Source organism: Hoplias malabaricus, chromosome 6 (genome assembly GCF_029633855.1).
Source record: "Hoplias malabaricus isolate fHopMal1 chromosome 6, fHopMal1.hap1, whole genome shotgun sequence".
NCBI classification, from domain to species: Eukaryota; Metazoa; Chordata; class Actinopteri; order Characiformes; family Erythrinidae; genus Hoplias; species Hoplias malabaricus.
The window spans coordinates 18,824,685-18,847,825 of record NC_089805.1 but is presented as its reverse complement, the minus strand read 5'-3'; the positions used below and the strand labels follow the sequence as shown (position 1 = coordinate 18,847,825).

Genomic DNA, 23,141 nt, shown 5'->3' with positions numbered 1-23,141 from the left:
TTACTTTAAATTCTTTTTTTCTTTTTGTGGCCTTCGGGGCTTCTGTAAAATGATTGTTATGTAGTATTAAAAATACCTTCTATATTATTGCTTATATACCATTCTTAAAAGCTGTAGAAGTATAATGTGAATCAAATGTAAATGCATTTGTGTATTTCATTATGTTTCTAATACTGTAATTATGAAATTAAATTATATGATAATTTGATAATTTATTATTTAGATGTTAATTAGAACAAGCTCATCTAATTGTTATTATCAGTGTTAACATATAATTTGTCCCTCTTTACTGCAGTAACAGCATCTACAATTCTGGGAAGTCTTCACATAAGAAACAAAAACATTGTGGTGAGAATTTGATTGCCTTCAACCACAAGAACACTGGATGGTTAATTGTGGCCTGAAAATTGTTATTCAGTTCATAATATTAACTGGGTCTTAATAACTGCAGAGAATATAATTCCACTGCTTCACAGCATTAGACATCGTCAACAGAAAAATTCGTGACTGCACCAGAAATTCCATTTCTATTGTTCAGTGCTTTTGATGTAGATGTTGCACAAACTATTTCAAACATCTAATTCAGCAAAGAGTGCACCTAAAATGATCAGATATATCTAATTAGAAGGGTTTTTGACAAGTGTTAAGACAATCTACATTTGAAATATATATTGAAACAAGGGTTTTGGGGGACTTAAAGTAGTAATCTAACTAATATAGTTAAGTGTTACTGGAAAAGCACAGAAGCCGCTGGGACACACCAGTAAAGAAGTATTGTACAAAGGATAACATTTTATAAATCTGTACTAAATTAAAATTTTGCTACTTCCAATTTAACCCAAACAATTATGTTCATCCTGGTGATGCAAAATAACTAGTTGAAGTGTCCGAACCTGCTGTTGGTACTGAAATAGTTGCTGCTGCTGGTACTGCTGGAGCTGCTGCAGCTGCTGGAAGTGGCTTTGCTGTTGCAGTGTGAGCTGCTGTTGCTGGGACAGATAGTGGGCGGAGCCATCATAGCCCTCTCCCGAAGCCCCGCTCCCCATTATATACGAGCCCGCAGCAGGCGAGGCCATCCCTGAGGGCTCATTGCTGATTGGTTCCCAGGCGTCGGAGGAGGAGAGACAGTAAAGGCCTTGTGAGACGTATGTGTGTGGCCACACTTCTGCAGAGGAGTGATGCAGTGGCTGATCTGCAGCACAAAGAGAAGAGAATTATATCAAAAGATAAAACAAGTGAAATGATTCCAAACAGACATATTTATTACAATTTATGGTGTATTCTGAAAAAAGTGATGCAGTGAAAATGTGAAAATAAAAAGCAATTTTAATGTCACTTCTATACAGTTATATTTCATGCACAACCCCAGTTCCAATGAAGTTGGGACATTGTGTAAAACAAATAAAAACAGACCTATATTTAATTGAATATACTACAAAGACTAGACATTTAATGTTCTAACGGATAAACTTATTATTTTTTTGCAAATATTCAGTCATTTTGAATTGTGACCTGCAACACATTCCAAAAGATTTGGGACAGGGGCATGTTTACCACTGTGTTGCATCACCTTTCTTTTTAATAACACTCAATAACTGTTTGGTACCTGAGGACACTAATTGTTGAAGTTTTGTAGGTGGAATTCCTCCCATTCTTGCTTGATGTACTTCAGTTCAGTTGGTCAACAGTCTGGGGTCTATGTTGTCGTATTTTGCGCTTCATAATGCGACAGGTCTGGACTGCAGACAGGCCAGTCTAGTACCCACACTCTTTTACTACAAAGCCACGTTGTTGTAACACTTGCAGAATGTGGCTTGGCTTTGTCTTGCTGAAATAAGCAGGGACGTCCCTGAAAAAGCCTCACAGATGTGCAACCAAAACCTCACAGATGTGCAAGTTACCTATACCATGGGCACTAACATACCCCCATACCATCAGAGATACTGGCTTTTGAATTTGTGCTGAAAACAATCTGGGCAGTCCTTTCCCTCTTTGGCCCAGAGGACACGACGTTCAAGATTTCCAAAAACAATTTGAAATGTGGACTTGTCAGACCACAGGACACTTTTCCACTTTGCATCAGTCCATCTGAGATGAGCTCTGGCCCAGAGAAGCCAGCGGCATTTCTGGGTGTTGTTGATATATGGCTTTTGCTTTGCATGGTAGAGTTTTAACTTGCACTTTAGATGGACTGTGATGAACTATGCTCACTGACAAGGGTTTTCTGAGCCCATGTGGTAATATCCATTACAGAATGATGTCAGTTTTTAATGCAGTGCCGCCTGAGGGATCAAAGGTCACTGGCATTCAATGCTGGTTTTCAGCCTTGCTGCTTACTTGCAGAAATTTCTCTAGATTCTCTGAATCTTTTGATGATATTATGGACTGTAGATGATGATCACTAAATTCATTGCAATTTTATGTTGAGAAACGTTGTTCATAAACTGTTGGACAATTTGTTCACTCAGTTGTTCAAAGTGGTGAACCTCGCCTCATCTTTGCTTGTGAATGACTGAGCCCTTCAGGGATGCTCCCTTTACATCCAATCATGACACTCATCTGTTTACAATTAACCTGTTCACCTGTGGAATGTTCCAAACAGGTGTTTTTTGAGCATTCCTCAACCTCCCCAGTCTTTGTTGTCCCTGTCCCAACTTCAAAATGAGTGAATATTTGCAAAAAAACTAAATAAATATCTTGTCTTTGTAGTGTATTAAATTGAATATAGGTTGAAAAGGATTTGCAAATGTATGTTATTTAGGTTTTACACAACATCCCAAATTCATTTGAATTGGGGTTGTAAAACAAAAGTCTTTACGATAGTGCTATGTACTGTTAAAGATAAATCAAAATTTAGGATATATCTTTATATATTTCAAACTGTTATGACATTTCACATTTTGATAATACAAGCTAAAATATGCATTTTGTAAAATACATATACACATCATTTTACAAACAATAAGACATTTTCTACATTTAATAAACAGTAAGGTACAATTCATGGTATTTTTTTGGGAGGTAACCCAGGGTTTCTCAGCAAAACTTTGTCCAGAGCACTTCCCATAGTGCATCCTGTTCCATTACTTCCACAGGTGAACCCGCACACATACGATGATAGAAAAAAAAAACAGGATTAATTTAAATTAGTTGACCTTCTTCCATTGCTCCGAGGTCCAGTTTTCAAGTTTGCAGGCCCATTGTAGCTGATTTTGAAGGTGGACAGGCATCAGCATGGGTTGTCTGACTAGTTGGATTAGAATGTGATGCACTTTGTTTTGTGATACATTCATCCTGTGATTGTCATTAACAAGGACACACAGTATCATTGATGCAAAGCACTGAATAGCTCCCCCTGTGGACCATTCTGTGAAATGAGTTTAATTGGGTTAAAAAAAACAGTAACATAAGAGGATTCTCATCTAAAGTTTTTGGAGGTGCCACAGTAGACCTCTTATCTGTTCGGACCTGATGGATATCTCTGGTACCACGCTGGTGGAACGAGCTTCCAAGCACTATCAGAGCAACAGGAACCCTCTCCGCATTCAAGAAATCCTTGAAAACCCAGCTCTTCCGAGAGTATCTTTTGCACTGAATGTCTTTCTTTAATGCATTTATTACTTCCTGGCATATTGCACTTAATGTAAGGTATTATGTATAATTTGTGCTGTAGTTCGAATGTTAGATCCACTTTTGTAAGTCGCTTTGGATATGCCAAATGCATAAATGTAAATGGATAGATTTTGTTGCTCTTGTGCATCTATGAGATTTGGTGTCCAGTAGACTGATAACAGTTCATGATTTGTCTATTCTAAACACTGTATGTACTCACTACTGCTGATCAGGAGCAGTTCACAGGCATAGCATACTACATCAGCGGCCTGCTGTAAGATTTTAATTGGCCCGCGGGAGGGTGCAGATGTGTACAGTGCTTAGAAGTCACCATTCTCTGCGGAGAGGTGGAGAGGTTTTGCGGAGTTCCAAACCTCTTTTCGCTCTGACGCTGCTCAAGGCTATGCAAAAGCCACAGATTACGCCGCGAGGCTGCCACTACTCCAAGGGATAACAGCTGATACGACAAGGTACACTATACAGAGTCTGCAGGGTACGCCTAGCTGTGGACGTAGGATACATCATGACGAGGCCGCTACACCATCTGCGCTGCGTTCGGTCTGAAATGTCCCCGCTGCGTTGCATTGCTAGGCAGCTACGCTCACTGTGCTGGTCTAATCAACAGCTGTCCCACCGCTATGCTACCAACGCTGCCAGAAGAAATAAACTGAACAAAAATACCACCAAAGAAAGTCTGTAACATAACCAAAGAAGAAATAGAGGAGATCAGTAAAGTGGCTAAGAAGCAGTCCAAGATACTAGAACTATTGGACATAAAGCAACTAAAAATCCTTGTTGAAAGAGAACGAAAAATAATTGATGGACTTTAACGAAGAATTGAGGAAACAATATGCAAGGATGGAGGATTTAATTATAAGTGAATTAAAAAAATCACACACAGTACTTATGCAAGTAAAACTGCCGGACGCAAAGATGGTGAGGATATATGGAGGTATATTGTGCAAAACCCCTGAGCACCTGTGACAGTTACATTTTTTCTTCTCCCACAAATACAACTTAGCAGTTACACTTTTACAAATTCTTAATTCCAGTTGCACAAATCAGATTCTATACACACAAGTACAAAAATATCATGCTCACGGTTTTGCAGCAACGGTGAGTATGGTGCAAAACACATTCACACACTCTTATAAAACATGCACCAAAGTTGCATATTCGCAAACCAATATGTGAATCTGTGCATTGTGAGATACACACTTAAAGGGGATATTTGTCTTGCAAAAACACAATTTAATAACTACAACTGCTCAAATATGCGGCTACAAGACTCAAATGCTGTCTTTTTCGGTCACACATGACAACAAATAATTTCCTGTTTTCCATTTCATTTTCTACACAGACCCTCGGTCCTCTATGTTTTTTTTTCCCAGAAAAGGATTTTCAAAGGAGGCGCTCAGTCACAGAATCAGGAGACCTGATAGGCAAATAGCATTGCTTAACGAGTCCTCTGATTGGTGTTCGCTGATCTCTGAACAGTGCACGCCTGGCTCTACAGATGCACAAATTAGTTTTGCACCATACTGACTGAGATATTTGGTGCAAAAGTGAGAGCGTGTAGAAGTTGTTTTGTGTGAGCAAAATAGACTTTTGAGACTCATAGCCACAGATTTGTTACACAGAAGAACAGTTCAATATCAGTGTAAAATTGGAAGTTGTTCTATCAATAATACAGTTTAACAGCAGAAGCCTCTACAGAAACTTCACCAAAATTAAGGATTATTTTAATATATTTAACTAGTTTATTATCATAGCTGTATCTGAAACTTGGCTTGACAATGCTTATGTGTGCTTATATGTACAACTGGAAGAATTGAACATGTTCACGATCAACAGGATCAATAAAATAGGAGGAGCAACTATAGAAATTGAGGTAGAAAAATTTTAAATCTTCATTATCAGCTGTGTATAAAGAAATCCAGGAACCTGTATGGATACATTCAATGATAAATTAGCTGGTATGTTTGACAATTTGAATGACAGAAAGATACAAATTTTATGTGGTGATTTTAATATTGATTTGCTAAATCCAAAATGTGTGGATATGAAAAGACGACAGATTTTATACAATGTACAGCAACAGCTTATTTCCTGTGATTATTAAACCAACCAGAATAACAGCCAACACTGCAACATTGAAAGACAACATATTCACAAACAAAACTGATAGTAATATAGTTGTTGGACAACTTCTAAATGATATAAGTGACCACCTGCCAGTTTTTGCAAACTTTAAGAATTGTTTTAGTACAAAAAAAAGGAAGATGGGTAAAACAATTATAAAATGGTACGACAGAGGACAGGAGAAGCTATCACTGCCCTAAAGGTGTACCTAAGGAACTGAAGTGAGGTGTATGAAAATATTTTCTTTAAATCCTTTAAAGACACTTAAAAGAAGTTACAAACACAATGACAAAACATGGATTACTAAGGGGATAGTAAATGTCTGTAAAAAAATTTGTTTCATAGAGAAGATTTTTAAAACAAAGAACAAAAGAAACAGAAAGCAAATACAAGATATATAAAATAAATTAACAAGTATCATAAGATTTAGCAAAAAGCAGTATTATCACAAATTACTGGAGCAGAATAGGAATAATACTCAAGGAACATGGAAAGTGCTAAATAACAAATAAAATGTTACAGGAAGAGAAGGTAGTCCAAATTATTTTGTAAAAGACAACAATACAAATATAAATAAAACAAAAGAAATTGCAAATTAATTTAATGATTATTTTGTAAATGTTGGACACAATTTAATGAAAGAGCTAAAGTTATTCCCATTTATAACAGTGGTGACAAACACCAATTCTCCAATTATAGACCAGTTTCACTACTCTCAGTTCTCAAAAATTTTAGAAAAACTGTATACAGGCTGGACAATTTCATAGAAAAACATTAATTATTGAGTGTGCATCAGTTTGGCTTTAGAGCAAAGAGGTCCATAGCAGTGATGCAATTGAAGATATATCTACTGCAATAGGCAACAAGGAATATACTGTGGGGGTGTTTGTAGACTTAAAAAAAAAGCTCTTGACACCATTGATCATGGATTACTAATGAAGAAATTAGTGAGATATGGGCTCAGAGGGATCGCATACTCATGGTTAAAAAGTTACTTGGAAGATAGATATCAGTATGTGCAAGTTAATAAAGATAAATCTGATTTGTTGAAGATTAACTGTGGGGTTCCACAAAGTTCAGTACTTGAACCAAAATTGTTTATATTATATATAAATGATATTTGCAAAGTGACTAAATTGTTCAAATTAGTTTTATTTACGAATGATACTAATTTACATTGTTCTGGAGAAGGTTTGCAAAGTGGTTTGATATAAACAAGTTGTCTCTGAATTTAAACAAAAGAAAGTTTATAATATTTGGTAATCGACAAATTAAAAATCAAGTAAAAATTATGTTTCTTTGGGAGTGATGATCGATCATAAATTAATTTGGAAAAAAAATAATGTAAAAACAAAAATGTCTAAAATCATTGAAATACTGTATAAAACTAAAGATATAATGAACCAGAACTCACTATATATACACCATACTTTCATAATTCTATACATGACTTACTGTGTAGAGGGGTGGGGAAACATAAAACTAACACTAATTCAATATTCATGCTACAAAATAAAGCTATAAGAATTATAAATAGATCAGAATATTACAAACCCTAAAACTGCACAAATAATGTACAAAGCACAAAACAATTTACAACCTGACTGTATTCAGAAGTTTACTTAGTGCAAAGGTTTTAAAAGGAATAATTCACAGCTGTGTTAGAGCAGATATATGTATTAATAACAATGAGAAGTCTGCTATTTAGAGGGTGGTTCTAGTCTCACTTAAGGCTCTCACTATGAATTATATTAGTCAAATAATTTACAGACTGTAATTTATCAATGGTTTATTCTGACAAATTATCAAGATAAACAATGTCTTTAAAAATGCCAAACAATAAACATTGTTTGAATAGTAACAAAAACACAGAGCCGCACTAAAAACATTTATAAAAATTGTGAAGAAAACATGTAGGCTCTTTATTTCAGAAAAAAATTAAATGAAATATGCATCATTAAACAAACTGCACACTAATCACTGCTGATTCATTGAAGAGTTTTTCTAATTGACTAATCATCACTGTTCTAGTGTCAGTTCACTCTCTGCATGAACTGTGACTCAGAAAACTGCATCATTCTGATCTTGTGCCCCAAGCCCTGCAGCTGCAAACCCCACCCCCCAATTTTTTTTTAAGCTCTGCCACATCTCCATGCACTAAATAAAGCTATGTCAAACAGTGCCACACCTGTCAAAAGCACTGGATGCAGTATCAGTCAAAGCAAGGTAAACAATATAAATCACAACAGCAGATATATGAAACCCCACACAAGGGTAAAATATGAGAATGTGGTTTTGAGTTTGCTGACACTGGAGTCAGGGATTGATCAGAATTATGGAGTATGAAGCTTTGTTTACTACATAATGAGATTTTTGGCTCTCAAACTTGAATCAATACTTGTTGCATGTTGATTCATACCAGTCACTAGTGGATTTATGAAATAAGGGAAATACGTAAGCTTATGTTTAGCCTTCTTCAGTTTTGGTTGTTTGAAATGAAGCAGTACAATTAGGGTAAATGACGCAACAAGGGCATGAGACAACTGATACTTTTCAAATGTTGCTAAAAATATTTATTAAATTACATTAGATCAGCAACATACATACTAGACACAAACAGGATAAACAGTCAAACCCACTCAATTTATACCACTTGAGCCCACATTGAGCATGATGGCTAAGAATTATTTGTGGCTGCTTCAGAGCATCCCATTCAATTGTAAATACTTTATTACTTTGATCCATACACTCTAGGTGCACAGTTAAACATCAATGGAAAAATTGTCAATGGAAATCTATAATTTGAAAACTTTTGGATATACAGTGCATATATACGACGGGAAGAAGGGAAGATAAAAGTAAGCATTTAAAAAAAATCTTTTATATGTAATGTAAATCAATGCTATTATAATCATACACTGGGTAAGATAAAAAAAAAAAAACATATTCCAATCAATTAAAGCTTCACGCAGGGCCCACCCCACTCTCTTCCTACCTAAAACCACAACCTTCCTGTTATCTAACCCAAACTAATGGTTTTGCTGTGGCCATTTATGATCCGATCAGCCACCAGCTACCCTCAACACCGAAGCTTATTTACAGGCCTTGTGTATCTAATTTTAAGCCTGAGCCTACATTCAAACGTTTCAAATGATCATTCCTTATTGGCACTGTGTCCAAGATTAGACTTAGAAGCAGAAATCAAAATTAGAAAACTTAAATGTCAAAGTCACTGTTCATCCCAATTTAAAGTTAAATTGGTAACATAAGTTGCTAACGTAAGTTGAAAGGATATATGTGAAGGATATTTAAAAGTTTAAAAATTCTAAACAAAACTTTGCTATGGATCATACTGGATATTGAATAGACAATTAATTTACTATATTTAATTTAGTTTTGTCAGATGGGAATAATTATGTCTAACACTGAAAAACTAATACCAATATTTTTCATAACCTCCTCAATGGTTCCTCCCTTCCACACATGATTAAGATTCTCTTGAAGATAACTGGTGACAAAAAGATATCTAAGAAACCCACTATATGTACCTAATTTATTTAATTTGGAGCACAGCTATTTTTCAAATTACATATTTATGTTTATAAATTGTGATATTGTAATTACAAACATAACTTTAATACATTACAGTGTATTTGTTTGATATATTTCCGAATTAAGAATAAAATGCTTTTAGGCATATTTGGTTTCTGAACTGTTCTCTCCTTGTGGATTTGTACATCTTTTTGTCCCATTCCCATCTTGATTTTTCCACTTATGTTGACCTAACAGTATTATTAGGTGTCAGATCAGTGTCAATATCAGATCATTTTAGTCCATACAAAATATTAAAACTGTAGGCATTTTAAAAGCATGTCACAAAGGTAGTTCAACATGCACAAGGTCTGCTTTTCTAGATTCACTGAATAACACATTTCCCCATCACACTTAATCAGTGTCATGAAGGCAGACACTCATTAGTCAAGCCAGCTTAGCTTTAGAACAGAATATTCCTTTTTTCTGGCAGAGAAGATTCTTTGGTGGAATAGTTAGCTGTGGCACAAGTAAAACTCCTGCAACAGCTGCTTGAGATGAATCATGGGTTGATTTGTTATTTAGGTCAACATTTATATGACTTTATAAAATTAAACATTTCATTTTTTTTACTGAATTACTGAAATGCACATTTTAGAGTGGCCTTTTATTGTGGCCAGCCTAAAGCACACCTCTTCAATAATCATGTTGTCCAATCAGCATCCTGATATGCCACACCTGTGAGGTGGAGCTCACTAACACAGATTTAGACAAAACTGTGAACAATATTTGAAACAACCAGGCCTTTTGTGTACATAGAAAATGTCTTAGAACTCTGAGGTCAGCTCATAAAAAATGGGAGCAAAAAAAATTGTTGCGTTCATATTTTTGTTCAATATATACAGGTTTCACTGAAACACGAGAAATGGTCTTTGCGATAGCTCTGTTGGTTATTGTAATGGTCTTTTAACAGGACCAATAAAAAATACCATTTAAAAAGCTTCAGCTGATCCAAAATGGGGCGCCAAGGTTTCTCACTAGGAGTAGAAGATAAGAGCACATCACTGCTGTTCTTAAAGCCTTACATTGGATACCAGTCTGTTACAGAATACCTATCAAAGTATTGATACTGGTCTCTTAATGGTGTAGGACCTGCATATTTATCAGGATCCAAGCATTTCTCTCAGACTTAAGACTTACGTTTTATATTCAGGCTGAAAATTGTCCTATTTAGGCAGGCCTTTTGCTCAGTTTGAAATAGTGTTCACATTGTATTCTGTAATGAGCCTTTCGTACTTAGATTCATTTGTATTCTTTTGTAGTTTACTGCCTATTTTTTTTTATTGCACTCTTTTGTTTTAAATGTCATTAATGTTTTAATTATTATTCATAACTGATTTGTTCTCAATTATTTGTTTCTGTTAAGGCCTGTTAAGGCCTTTGTGTATGGAAGGTGCTCTATAAATAAACTTGCCTTGCCTACAATTATAATATTCTTTAGCCAGAAATAAATTCTCACCAGTGTGGGTGCTTTTGGACAGTTTTTGATATTAAAACGTGTGTAGCTAAATATCTGCTTGAAAAAACTGATTCAGATAGCTACAAATTGATCCACTCCCAATGGCATATTAAACCCTCAGATAAGGTCAGAGTTAGCCAGAGATAACCCAGCTTTATTTTCAAAGGCATGCCTTCCTGTCAAATGAATAATTTTTCAAATATAATCTGATGTGAGAGTTGAACGAGGTGAAACTAATTCTGTATGTCAGTCATCTTCGCTGGACATTTGCCGGACATGCTTGCATTTGTGATTTTACCTCTGCTGGTGATGCTCTCTTGGTTTACTTCACTGAGGTGAGCCACACTGCCCTGGTTGGAGTCAGCACAGAGACTTTCACCATCCATAGAGTTCCAGGCCAGCAGTGTGGCTTCGGAGATTGCAAACTGCTGCATCACTCCTGTGAAAAACATACAAAACTAAATGAACCAAGTAAAGAACCAGCGGAACCTAATGTACAATGGGGGAAAACAACCTCATGGCACACTCTCAGAAAAAAGGTACGGTAAAGGTATATTAGTAGTCACTAAAGGTACAATCAGTGTAAATATACATTTAAAATATACAGCAGTGGTGTTAAAATCTAGTTGTATTCCCTAAAAGTTAATTGCATTCTTTTCTCCAGAAAGTGAGATTTGTAATCTTTCATTATAGATTTGTGTAAAATAAAAGAACAAATTATAGGTCCTGGAGATGAAATGGGGTGTATGAAATCAACACCATTTTAAAATTATGTTCCCTAACAAAAGGTACTACCCCAGTTACAGTTTTTTTTGACAGTGTAAAACTGTATGATAGTCCAAGATCTAATCTAATCACATTTACACAATGGCTGGATGCCATGGCAGCAACAAGTATTTTCACTGCCAAAGAGCTCCACGGTTTTGGGGTTGTTGGTTTAAAACCTTACTCGGGCCAGTATCTGTGAGGATTTTGGTGCTCTACTTCTCTAACATTGTCAAAAACTCAGGTTTATAAGTCAGTTGGTTGTGTAAAATTGCCTACAGACGCAAGTGAGGCGTGGACTTGTGCCCTGTCCATTGTGTGTGCTTGCTTTGCACCCAATGATTCCATGTAGGCAATTGACTCACCACAACCCTTAAAAGGATGAAGCAGGATGAATAAATGACCAATGCAACAGGAATTTAATAAACTAGGTTACAGAGAGGTCAAAATTCAACATTTAAAATTCCTTAAATGTATGTTGAAAGGTGTATGACTTACAAAATGTGAAGTGTGTTGTCATAAATTAGCACTTATAAAATATTAAATATTTTAAATTAAAATTTGTATAGTGACTGCTGTATAGATTTTTTCATATTACAATATATTAGTTCTCATTAGTCTCCTTCCTCCTCCCCTTTAGCCTCTTATTGAGTGCCAGGACCTCAACACTGACACATTGCATAAAATCCGAGTCAGCAGAGTCCCAATTAATCTCACAGGACAAGATATAAAAATATTTAATTTGGTTATATAAATTAAAAATATTGTACTTGATTTCCATTCTGATGGTGGGATGGCCAAAAAGCAGAGAGATTATAGAAAATTTAGACTTATTCAACAAATAGTCAAAACAAACAAACACCATGATAAGAGGCAAAAGGCCCCAATAATATATTACTGGTAAAATATGATTTAGTTATTAACATAGATTTTGGTCATATTGACACAAAATCGTTCTGCAATCTGATTATTTTTTTCTAAGCAGGGAATCAAGCCCTATTAATCAGTTCTTATGAATCTGTTCTTCTCCTAATCAGGATTTGAATCCTAGTTGTCGAAAAAGAAGGATGTTAATTAGTTAGAAGCAGACCAATCTCTAAAATGTGCGGGGCAGTTGTTCCAACTGGTGAATGAACTGGTGTCAGAGCTGGTCCTGCGCCGTGAACAGAACTAGACTCATTTTTTGATCGCACTGCACACTGGCCTTTCTTATACAGAGCAGGCAACATTTTAAAAACTTTTTACTGCATACTGCTGCTTTGATCCATGTTGGATTGGAATTAACCAGCAATCAAATGCCCTCCTCTATGAGTGCCAAACCATGGGACAATGCAAAACAGTAAAGTGCAGTACTACATACCACCACACAATTTTCATATTTGACACATGTAATCTTTTTTCTGAATAACCTAAGTGGATAATAAACATACATAAAAAGGCAAAAAGAGACTGGTTATATTTTTTACTGATATAAGTGCAACCTGATATTACACCCACATTCTATACTGCCAAGATTTAGACTGCATCTTTTTTGCTTGATATATGTGCCCAAAATGTTTATTTCCACAAACAAGAGTTTATGCAACAATAGCATTCATTAAATACATTTTTTGTCAAAAGTTTATGTACATGGGGCAAATATAAATTCACCTTTTTAACAGGTAGGAATGCAACTTTAAAAGATAAACATTTCTGTGTTGTGAAAGCAAAAACCCATAACAGTTTTGTTCAGGTTGGAAATGTTCAGGTTTTATTCTACTTTAAACTAAGCCCATTCATGAATATTATATATATTAGACATGATAATGTTCTTAATGGGAACATCAATGATTGTGGGGAAATGCTGTTCTTGCATTTGTTTATGTTCAGAAGCTCAGCTTGGAAAGGTATGCTTGAGGGGGGAAAAACACTGCATATGGCTGATGTTTAACTTTTCTGTAAGTATTTGTTCACTTTTTGAAATACCACAGAAACTCATTTGTTGCTCGAATTGTTAAATTTTAGCACTTTCTGTCATGAAGTTAGAGCTCTCCCAAATTTAGAGTAATTTCCAGCAAAATAAGTCAATATTACCCACCTATGGAGCAGGAATACAGAAAAATCCTTATCTCAATTCATGCTCAATTCAATTCAATGTCTGGAGGTCTCTTCGTTGTCTAAAAACCTCCAAAATGCTGTTTTCCTTCCATGAGCAGAGAGAGAGAAAGAAACCTAGCATACAGGACCATGATCCTTTGGTTGTTTTACCCATTTACAGACACTGAGGTTTTATAAACACAATAGACTGGTTTTGAGCACACAAATCAATTGGAGAGCTAGCGAATGGTGAGGAAACTTCCTCAGAACTTTATGAAAACTGAATGCCACCTATAAGAACAACAACATCTGACTGAAAGCTCATTTAAATTTCAGCATTTCGATATACAGCATTGTTCTGAAATTTAAACTCTTATAACTGTACCGGCTGCCATTCGCGCCTCCTTCTCTCCGTCACTTAGGTCACTGTAGGCATCATTCTCCATTCTCCTTTCTCTCTCACGGTGCAGGTTAGAGTGACCTGCTCCTCCTATTGGTCCAGCAGATGGCTTACCCCAACTCTGCCACTCAATCATATGGGCTACACGTCCTTGAGCCATAGCAGTTGGTTTAGTCACTTTGTCTTTCATGGACCTGGTCACACCTATAGGAAGGAAGTCAGAGGATTCAGTATGGTTTTAGTAGTGGCTGTGTCCGAATTGTCTACTACATATGGCTTCCTATTAGTGTATAATTCTCATTGTTTCATCACTGATGTCTGCATGGTGTAAATAATTTTATGTTTACCTTCTGAGAAAAGCCAACTAGTAGGATGTATTGTAGTGTGTGGAATTCGGACACAGCCCATACATCTGCATGCAAGTGCAGAATGGAAGGTAATGAGGGTAGCAAGGCAATGCACTAGAGGTAATGAAGTTTCTTTTCCTTCATCTAGTTATTTTTGTTCAATAAGGATAGATTTTAAGGCAGTAGGTGTCAGTGTGCCTAGCAACAGAATTGGAGAAAGTCTTTTAACTCAATCAATTTTACAGAGAAGCACAGAGGATAAACTGTTTTCAGACACATTATTCATAAGAATTCAGACCCATTACTCACAAGGCTAATTTGTTACGCTACATCCATTTGACTGTATGGTTTGTTTGTTTTTTGTTTTTTTTGGATAATAAGAGCTTGGAGAGAAACATTTAAAGAGTTTCTTTATACTAAAATGGCTCTTGTGTAGGCAAATATCAGCTACACATTAGTCCAAAATATAACAAGGGGTAAAACAATGTGAACCAAAAAAGAAAATAAGTGCTGATACCGCCATATTAAGGCATGTGATCTTACACTTCCAAACCCAAAAAAGAGAAAGGAAACTATTAAATATGATGGTGCATCCAGATTTCTTTAGAAACATTGATAAATTAACTTTTTTTGTGAGGAAGTTACAGTGGAATTTTTGCACTGCGTATTCACAGAGTGAAAGAAAAAAAAAAAAAGGATATACCTACTGTTCCAACCTGTTATGTTAATGAGTGAGATTTATTCATGCATACATAATATATATAAACAGAAACACATAAATCAAAACACACACATACACAACACAATGTTCACCAACAATTTACTGAGCACAACACTGCAGATCTCACACCTGCACACGGGACAAAACCCACAAAAAGCACTACATTAACACTATTCACCACATAACCACTGAACATCCAAAAGACTACAGTTCCCAGCAGCAATCCTGTGGTGATGAGTTTATTGCACTTACGTCAACCATTTGTTTGTGCTCTTGTTGGATCTGATTGGTCTTTCATCAATGGCAGCAGTAGCCATTGACAGGCACGAAATTAATGGTGGCAGGAAGTGAAACTGGAAGGGGGTGGGGGGTGGGAGGGGTCCCACAGGGGCGGCCATGTTGGCTCCAATCTCCAGCTCCTCCTCTGGAGCCAACATGGGGGCGGTTACCAGCTACCGGGACAGACACACACCTGACACACCTGACAGAGAGGACTTAGCCAGAGCTCCAATCCCATAGGCGTTGGAGTTCCGCTTCAGACGAGGCAAGATGGAGGTGGTGTCCTCCATAGACAGCTGACAGAAATAAATGTCATGAGGAGAGAATAGGCATTGAAGACAGGATAGATGGAAAGAAAGAAAAAGAAAGAAAAAAGGAAGGAAAGAAAGGAATAAGACACAATTAATAATATGCCGCTGTTAACCCAGACCCCAAATTTCCCTTAGGCTTAATTTTGTGCTTTTACACAAAAGAAAGATAAAAACAAACAAACAAAACAAAAACAACAAAACCAAACAAACAAAAAACACCCACATCAACAAGAAAATTTTACATTGAAATCCCTTAATAGTGTCAAATAGTGTTAACATTTTAAATACAGAGGTTGACTTCTGTTCACAGTGTCTAAAATGAAGTGAAATATTATTTAGGTATAAATATAATACATAAAATTATATATAATTTTAATAAATTCATTTGATACTACATCCTGTGGTCAGTTTCCCTTTTGGAGGCTTTAGATTTATTTAGACGGTCACTAATGTTCTGAGAACAGCCCTCCCACCAAAAATATCCATGCCACAACAATCTTATCCTCTAGTTCTTCCAAGCAGGTAATGAGTGAGGAAATGGCAAAAACCTTACTAATCATTCACACACTGAGTATTTGAGCAGATATTACTGATTTTACATGGAGCATATTTTATTATCCTTGATTCCACATAAAAATGAGATGGACAAAATCAAAGATAACACAGCAAGGCCTCCTCAGAGGCAGTAAACAGTGGTGGACAAAATACACAAACCTTATATTAGTTTAATTGGTTTAAATATTACCCCCAATAAAAGTAGAAGTCCTCGTTGTAGATCTCCACTTGAGTAAAAGTACAAAGGTATTTACCTTCAAATTTACTTACGTACTGAAAATAAATGTACCATGACATATTATCGCCCTATGTCCTATTCTAATTTTTAACACTTTGTAGGTGAAAAGACACTAGTGTCAGTCTTGGTCCCCCAGTCTTTTTATAGAATCTCATTATTAGTCTGACATGGATAAACACAGCAGAAGTGGCCAAAGATTATATACAATGAATGATGTTTTATCATTACATACACCCAAGGTGCTGCCCCTCCAAACCAACAGGGGTCGCTGTCTCCTGAGTATTAAGCCAAATTATGCTTCTGTACATATGCTGTAGGCAACGCAGTCTGATGCGCACCTCTCCACAAATGTAACTCGTCACATTTGTGCAGATCACAACAACTGTGAATGGTCTGCAGTCTGACGAACATGGTTCAAGTTGCTCAAGTCAAGAAGTCCAGAAATATAGTTCCTCTACACTACACTCCCTAAAGAGCACATTTTAACAGTTCATAAAACTAATACTACTACACCAATACACTGTGTACCATGTAGGGATGTATTAGTGTTGCTTTAAGCTCTCTGTTTTGTCTACATAGATGCAGAGTATCCATCCATCCATTATCTGTAACCGCTTATCCAATTTTAGGGTCGCGGGGGGTCCAGAGCCTACCTGGAATCATCGGGCGCAAGGCGGGAATACACCCTGGAGGGGACGCCAGTCCTTCACAGGGCAACACAGACACACACACACACACACACATTCACACCTACGGACACTTTCGAGTCGCCAATCCACCTGCAACGTGTGTTTTTGGACTGTGGGAGGAAACCGGAGCACCCGGAGGAAACCCACGCGGACACGGGGAGAACACACCAACTCCTCACAGACAGTCACCCGGAGCTGGAATCGAACCCACAACCTCCTGCGACACTACCTGCTGCGCCTTTTGCCCGTTACTCATTTTTGTCTTTTGGACTGATTTTTGGGTTTTTGAATATTTATTTTGATTTTGACTACACTTCAAATATTGTGTTTAATAAATCTCCAACTGCCACTCACCCTCGGTGAGTGATTTGTGACATCTACAGATACGTAAACCATGTATATGAATGAATAGTAGTTACTGATGCCTCAAATACAGCCAAATACTAAACCGTACAAACTAATTGATTCATTGTCTGTAACCGCTTATCCTGTTCTCCGCTGTGGCTCCGGAGCCTACACGAAATCACTGGGCACAAGGCACGAACAAACACTTGAGGGGGCGCCAGTCCTTCACAGGGCGACACACACTCACACACACCTATGGACACATTTAAGTCACCAATCCACCCACCAAAGTTTGTTTGTGGACCGTGGGAGGAAACCGGAGCCCCCGGAGTAAACCGACACTGGTAGCGGGACTTGGACCCATAACCTCTAGGTCCCAGGAGCTGTGTGACTGTGACACTACCTGCTGCGCCACCATGCTGCCCTAAATTTTAACGGTTCTAAGAACTGAAAGTGATTATTACAGTCCCAAGTTAGCACAACAGTTGATAAAAAACAAACAAAAATGTCTGCCTTTGGTATTATTGGTATTTATTGGTATTAATGTACTATAGATATTATTTCTTTGGTATTATTGGTATTTAGGCAGAGAAACATTTTAACATGCTTTAGCATGGTGACTGTGTTAGTTTGTCTCCTAGTAACGGTTCTGCTGTGTGTCACAGGGAGATTTGTTCAGGCATGTTACAATTTTATTCACACATAAACCAAAAAGAATGACAGATTTTCATAATGTAGTGGAGTAAAAAGTATATTTGACTTTGATATGTAGTGGAATTAAAGTAAAAATGGAAATATTTCAGTATAGATACAAAAAAAAAGTACTTAGGTACACTAACGAATTACATTTACTTCATTACTGTGCACCAATGGCAGTATATACACTACAGGAAAGCAAAAGGTCCCACAGACAGTAGCAATAAGTCCATCCATCCATTATCTGTAACCGCTTATCCAATTTAGGGTCGCGGGGGTCCAGCGCCTACCTGGAATCATCGGGCGCAAGGCGGGAATACACCCTGGGAATACACGCCAGTCCTTCACAGGGCAACACAGCACACACACACCTACGGACACTTTCGAGTCGCCAATCCACCTGCAACGTGTGTTTTTGGACTGTGGGAGGAAACCGGAGCACCCGGAGGAAACCCACGGGGACACGGGGAGAACACACCAACTCAGTCACCCGGAGCTGGAATCGAACCCACAACCTCCAGGCCCCTGGAGCTGCGTGACTGCGACACTACCTGCTGCGCCACCGTGCCGCAGTAGCAATAAGTACAGGTGTTAATGACAAGATTTAAACGAAGGAGTTCTCAAATGACTCAAGTAATAACAACAAGGCATTCTCAGTATATGTATAAATTTCCGTATAAAAGTTTCAATTATTGTTTCATATATTCAGTTGGGGCTAATCCAAGTTTGCAATGTTTACAGCTTTTAAAAAAAGATATTATAATGCAAAAACATAAAATATGGTACATAAAGTGCCCTATATGCAGTGGTTTTATCCATGTTTGATTTTTATTTTAAAAACTACATACTGAACATCGAAACATGCTCAAGGTGAAAACAAATGAAAACAACATGGACACTGAATACAATTAAATAAGTCATTTTAACCCGTTTTTTATTTTTATTTGTTTGGGTTTTTTTCTGTCCATGGTGGACACATCAGACTCTGACTTGACCAAAATTGTCATTACAGAATGCCAGCAAATCCTCACAGGTATGTCCCAAAAAATGTATCTAAAGAGTCATCAGAATAATACAAACTGTTGCTGTTGAAAAGTGGGGCACTAATCATTTCAGAGGAAAGATTTTGGACATATAGTGTAAGTTCTTGAAAGTAGGTAACTTAAGTCTTTTTGATAAGAATGTGGTTGGCTAAACAGATTGGTATTATTTTGTACCTATTTTAAATGGGCCACAAATCAAGCAGCTTCTTGCAAAACCAACTGTGCTGGTTTTAAGCATGCTAATGCACTGCTGATTTTGAATGAGGACTCCATCTGTCATTAGGACAAATGGAGTTGGGATATTCCCTAATCTCACCAACAACAGGAGGTGAGCATGGAAGCCAAGGCTAATTAGCAAGAAATTGATAATGTGCTAACACACATAACCAACACCTTGGGCCAGCTCACAGCAAAATCCCAACAAGCTCTTTTCCACGATTACTGGCACAGTAGTGATCCCCAACACTAACCCCCTTCCCCCAATGTATAATTACATACAGGGTTTATATTGTGTAGTTATTAATTATATTGTATTATTACAAGTATTATTGTCTGTTTGGTTATGTTTTTAAGAAACAGCATTTCTGAATTTAAAATATTTGATATTCCATTTGATAACCTACATAATTTCTTCAGAAGACTCTTTAAAAATTGAGTTCTGCTATTTTACTGTGCACCAATCATGGACACATGTTTAGCTCTGCATAGGTAAATGGGAACAAAAAATAATTGTGCTCTGCTGCGACCATCTTGAATAATTATATATATATATATGTAATTATGATATATATATAAATATATATATATATATATATATATATATAATTATTCAAGATGGTCGCAGCAGAGCACAATTATTTTTTGTTCCCATTTACCTATGCAGAGCTAAACATGTGTCCATGATTGGTGCATAATATAATATATATAATATATCATCCCTTTACATAGTGTATATGCACTGGTACTGATCTAAATGTTTTTATGTTCCTGTTGTGTTGTTTTTGCTGTTGCATGTTTCTGTTAGCCAGCCTTCCAAAGGGCCAATGATAAATTTCCATTTTATTTAGATTTACTGGACAATAAATTTTATCTATCTGCCATTGTATAATTCCTATAGAAAATGAAATAAGATAATTTGGAGTGGCTCACAGCACAGAGGTGTGGAGCACTGGATGCTCAAAACCATGCATAATTCTTTCATTTTTATATCAACTCTTGAACCAGTAGAAATTCCTTGTGCAAAATATACTTGACGAATAAAAGCTTCTGATTCTGATTCTAAAGAAGAATCTGAAACCAGGATTGAGAACCACTGCAACATAGTATGTGACTGACATCTAGAGTTATGAGAATTTTAAGATAGATGAACATGCATGTCATCTGCATCTAACCATATTTAAAATATGACCAAATAAAACTGACCAAATGACACAGAAGAAATAAGTGTCAAAAGTCAGAAACCCTTCATTCCTCATTCAGCTAGGAGGTGAGAAATGATGTGGAAAATATTTACTCCTGTTGAATTTGCTGCTGCATTTTTAGAAAACAGAGTTCCTTTAAAAATTTGATTCATATATGGGTATCATATTATAGCCATTTAAAGCTGAATTTAACATGATGGGGCAAAAAACAAGAAAATGCCCTTAGACCTCACTGGAATAATGTTATTTTATTTTATTGTACATTTTGGCATTTGTTCAAGAACAGCTAAAAACCACTGCTTTTCATAAGAATGATACTTGTGTTGAAGAAGCATTTGTAACCATTTCTTAAGAGAGAAAAAGGACCAAAAATAAGAGAAAACCAAAGAGGGGAGAAGAAAGAAGTAGTAACTCCTCACTTACATTGATTCCTTCCCAGGAAAACTCGGCACGTCCCTGCTGAGGAGTAAGGCAGACAACAAGGAGGAAGAGGAGTATAGCAGTTGAGGGAGAGATTCTGGTTAATGTATAGCATAAAATTAAGTATAATCAAGAGAAATTTCACCCAATTTCAGCCTTAAAAGAGGAAATAAGTTGTTCTATTTTTATTTCTATTTTCTCTAAACACATAGGATATCAGTGACAACCAAATGTAATACAAAAAAGAGAGAGCTAGCGAGAGAGTGTGCATGAGAGAAAGAGCGAAACATGTATGGCACTGTGTGTTACATATATTACCCTACATTACTGCCTTAATACAGATGGATTAAATAAAAAAAATTATATGTGAATAAGGTTCATTGTGGGTTAATGAGAAATATTTTATTTTAAGACAAACTTATTCAGAATTGCACACATGGTGCTGAGAAAAAAGCTACATTTAATAAGAATTTAATGCTACACTAAAAGTAAAAAAAAAGTAGTCAAATCCAACTCATCCAAAGTTTCTTCTGAAATGAAAGATTTAAAATTGAGTTAGTTCCAACACGCGTAGAATCAACCTCTAATGTCACACATCAGTAAATAGGAGAACACCAGATTATTTCCAGCCTATATTTAGTAGGGGTCATTAAAGCTTTCGCTACATAATAAATGAGCACTGATTTTTTATTTTATTTTATTTTAATGTTTGTTTAACTGAATAGGTAAGTCCTAATATCAAGAAGGAGGGGGTGGCTTTGTACATTCTTAAAAATAAAAGTGCTATAAAGGGTTCCTTGCGCTATGCCATAGAAGAACCACATGTTACCATAAAGCCTCATTTGTTTAAGAGAAGTGTGAGACTGTAGCAGCTTTTAAAAGGTTTAAAAATCTTCAGTTGAAGGAGGAGGACACCAGAGCAGAATGTAGTGGCGTTTTGGGACAAACAGGGATAAAATAAGAAAACTAAATGGAGAAATGTAGTGAGGTTAAAAATTAAAACCACCAAACTCAAGTCACCAGGAACAACAGCACTACCACTTCACCACACATTGGTGACTGTGGTCAGAGTAGGGCCCATCTACAACATGGTGATGGGAAAAGACAAGAAATGCAAACCAATGAAACACTCAAACAAAGGGGTAAAAATTCACTGGTCACTTAGGATTAAACCACTCTGTATGATTGTTTATATCCCAATGACTGAATTCTGCAGAAAATCAGAAAAACTCCTGGAAATGTACATTTTAAGGCCTAACTCAGACCTTCTGGGCCAAGTATTGAAGTAAAGCATTTGGGGGAGAGAAAAAACGTATTGGACAAATATTCTGTATAGCATTCAGGCAACAGCTGTAAGGTGGGAGTGGCCTTCAAGTGAGACTGTAAGCTCACTGTCAAGACATGACAAGATAAAAATACAGTCAGATATTGATTGCTTATATATTGTACCTACAACAGTGAGAGAAACACTGTTGGCAGTAGAAACAGCAAGAGCCTTTCAGTGTTCATTAGGATGGATCAATATTAAAGGTCAAGCAGAGGTCAACTTACAGAAGCAGAGCTGTGGGTGAGTTGCCCACTCTGAGTATGAAACTGACTTTAATGGTCAGATCCTCAGAGTCCATTGATCAGACGTTTTCACCTTTAGCACTTAAAATGCTTTCCTGTTACATATACATTTTGCCTTGAATCCTAATAGCCTTCTTAACAGCCCCACAGTACAGTAACCATAATTACTGCAGCCAAACACACAACAGCAGGCGAAAAGTGAACCTGGAGTAAATTTACAACACCAGATTATTTCCAGCCTACACTTCAGATGGGGTAATTAAAGCTTTCGGTACATAATAAATGAGCATGGGTTTTTAAAATTTTATTTTAATGTTTGTTTAACTGCACAGGCAAGTCCTAAAATTAAGAGGGAGGGGTGGCCTTGTACATTCTTAAAAATAAAGGTGCTATAAAGGGTTCTTTGCGCAATGCCATAGAACCACGTTTCCATAAAGAACCTCATTTGTTTAAGAGATGTGC

At 36.6% G+C, this 23,141-nt stretch overlaps 1 protein-coding gene across 9 annotated transcripts in view; it reads right to left on the bottom strand.

Moving 5' to 3' along the window:
- fam131ba (family with sequence similarity 131 member Ba) overlaps positions 1-23,141 on the bottom strand; it is a 70,310-nt gene that overhangs the window by 4,846 nt on the left and 42,323 nt on the right. For 3 of the 9 annotated variants that reach the window (XM_066674857.1, XM_066674860.1, XM_066674858.1), the window contains 4 exons: positions 15,586-15,688; positions 14,031-14,249; positions 11,103-11,243; positions 894-1,192 (listed from right to left, as the gene is read on the bottom strand). In XM_066674857.1, coding sequence (XP_066530954.1) covers positions 894-1,192; positions 11,103-11,243; positions 14,031-14,249; positions 15,586-15,688 — 762 coding nt within the window. Of the gene's footprint in view, positions 1-893; positions 1,193-11,102; positions 11,244-14,030; positions 14,250-15,365; positions 15,515-15,585; positions 15,689-21,113; positions 21,150-23,141 lie in introns of those variants that run through there. The other 6 variants (XM_066674854.1, XM_066674859.1, XM_066674856.1 and 3 more) reach the window with 5 other exon arrangements.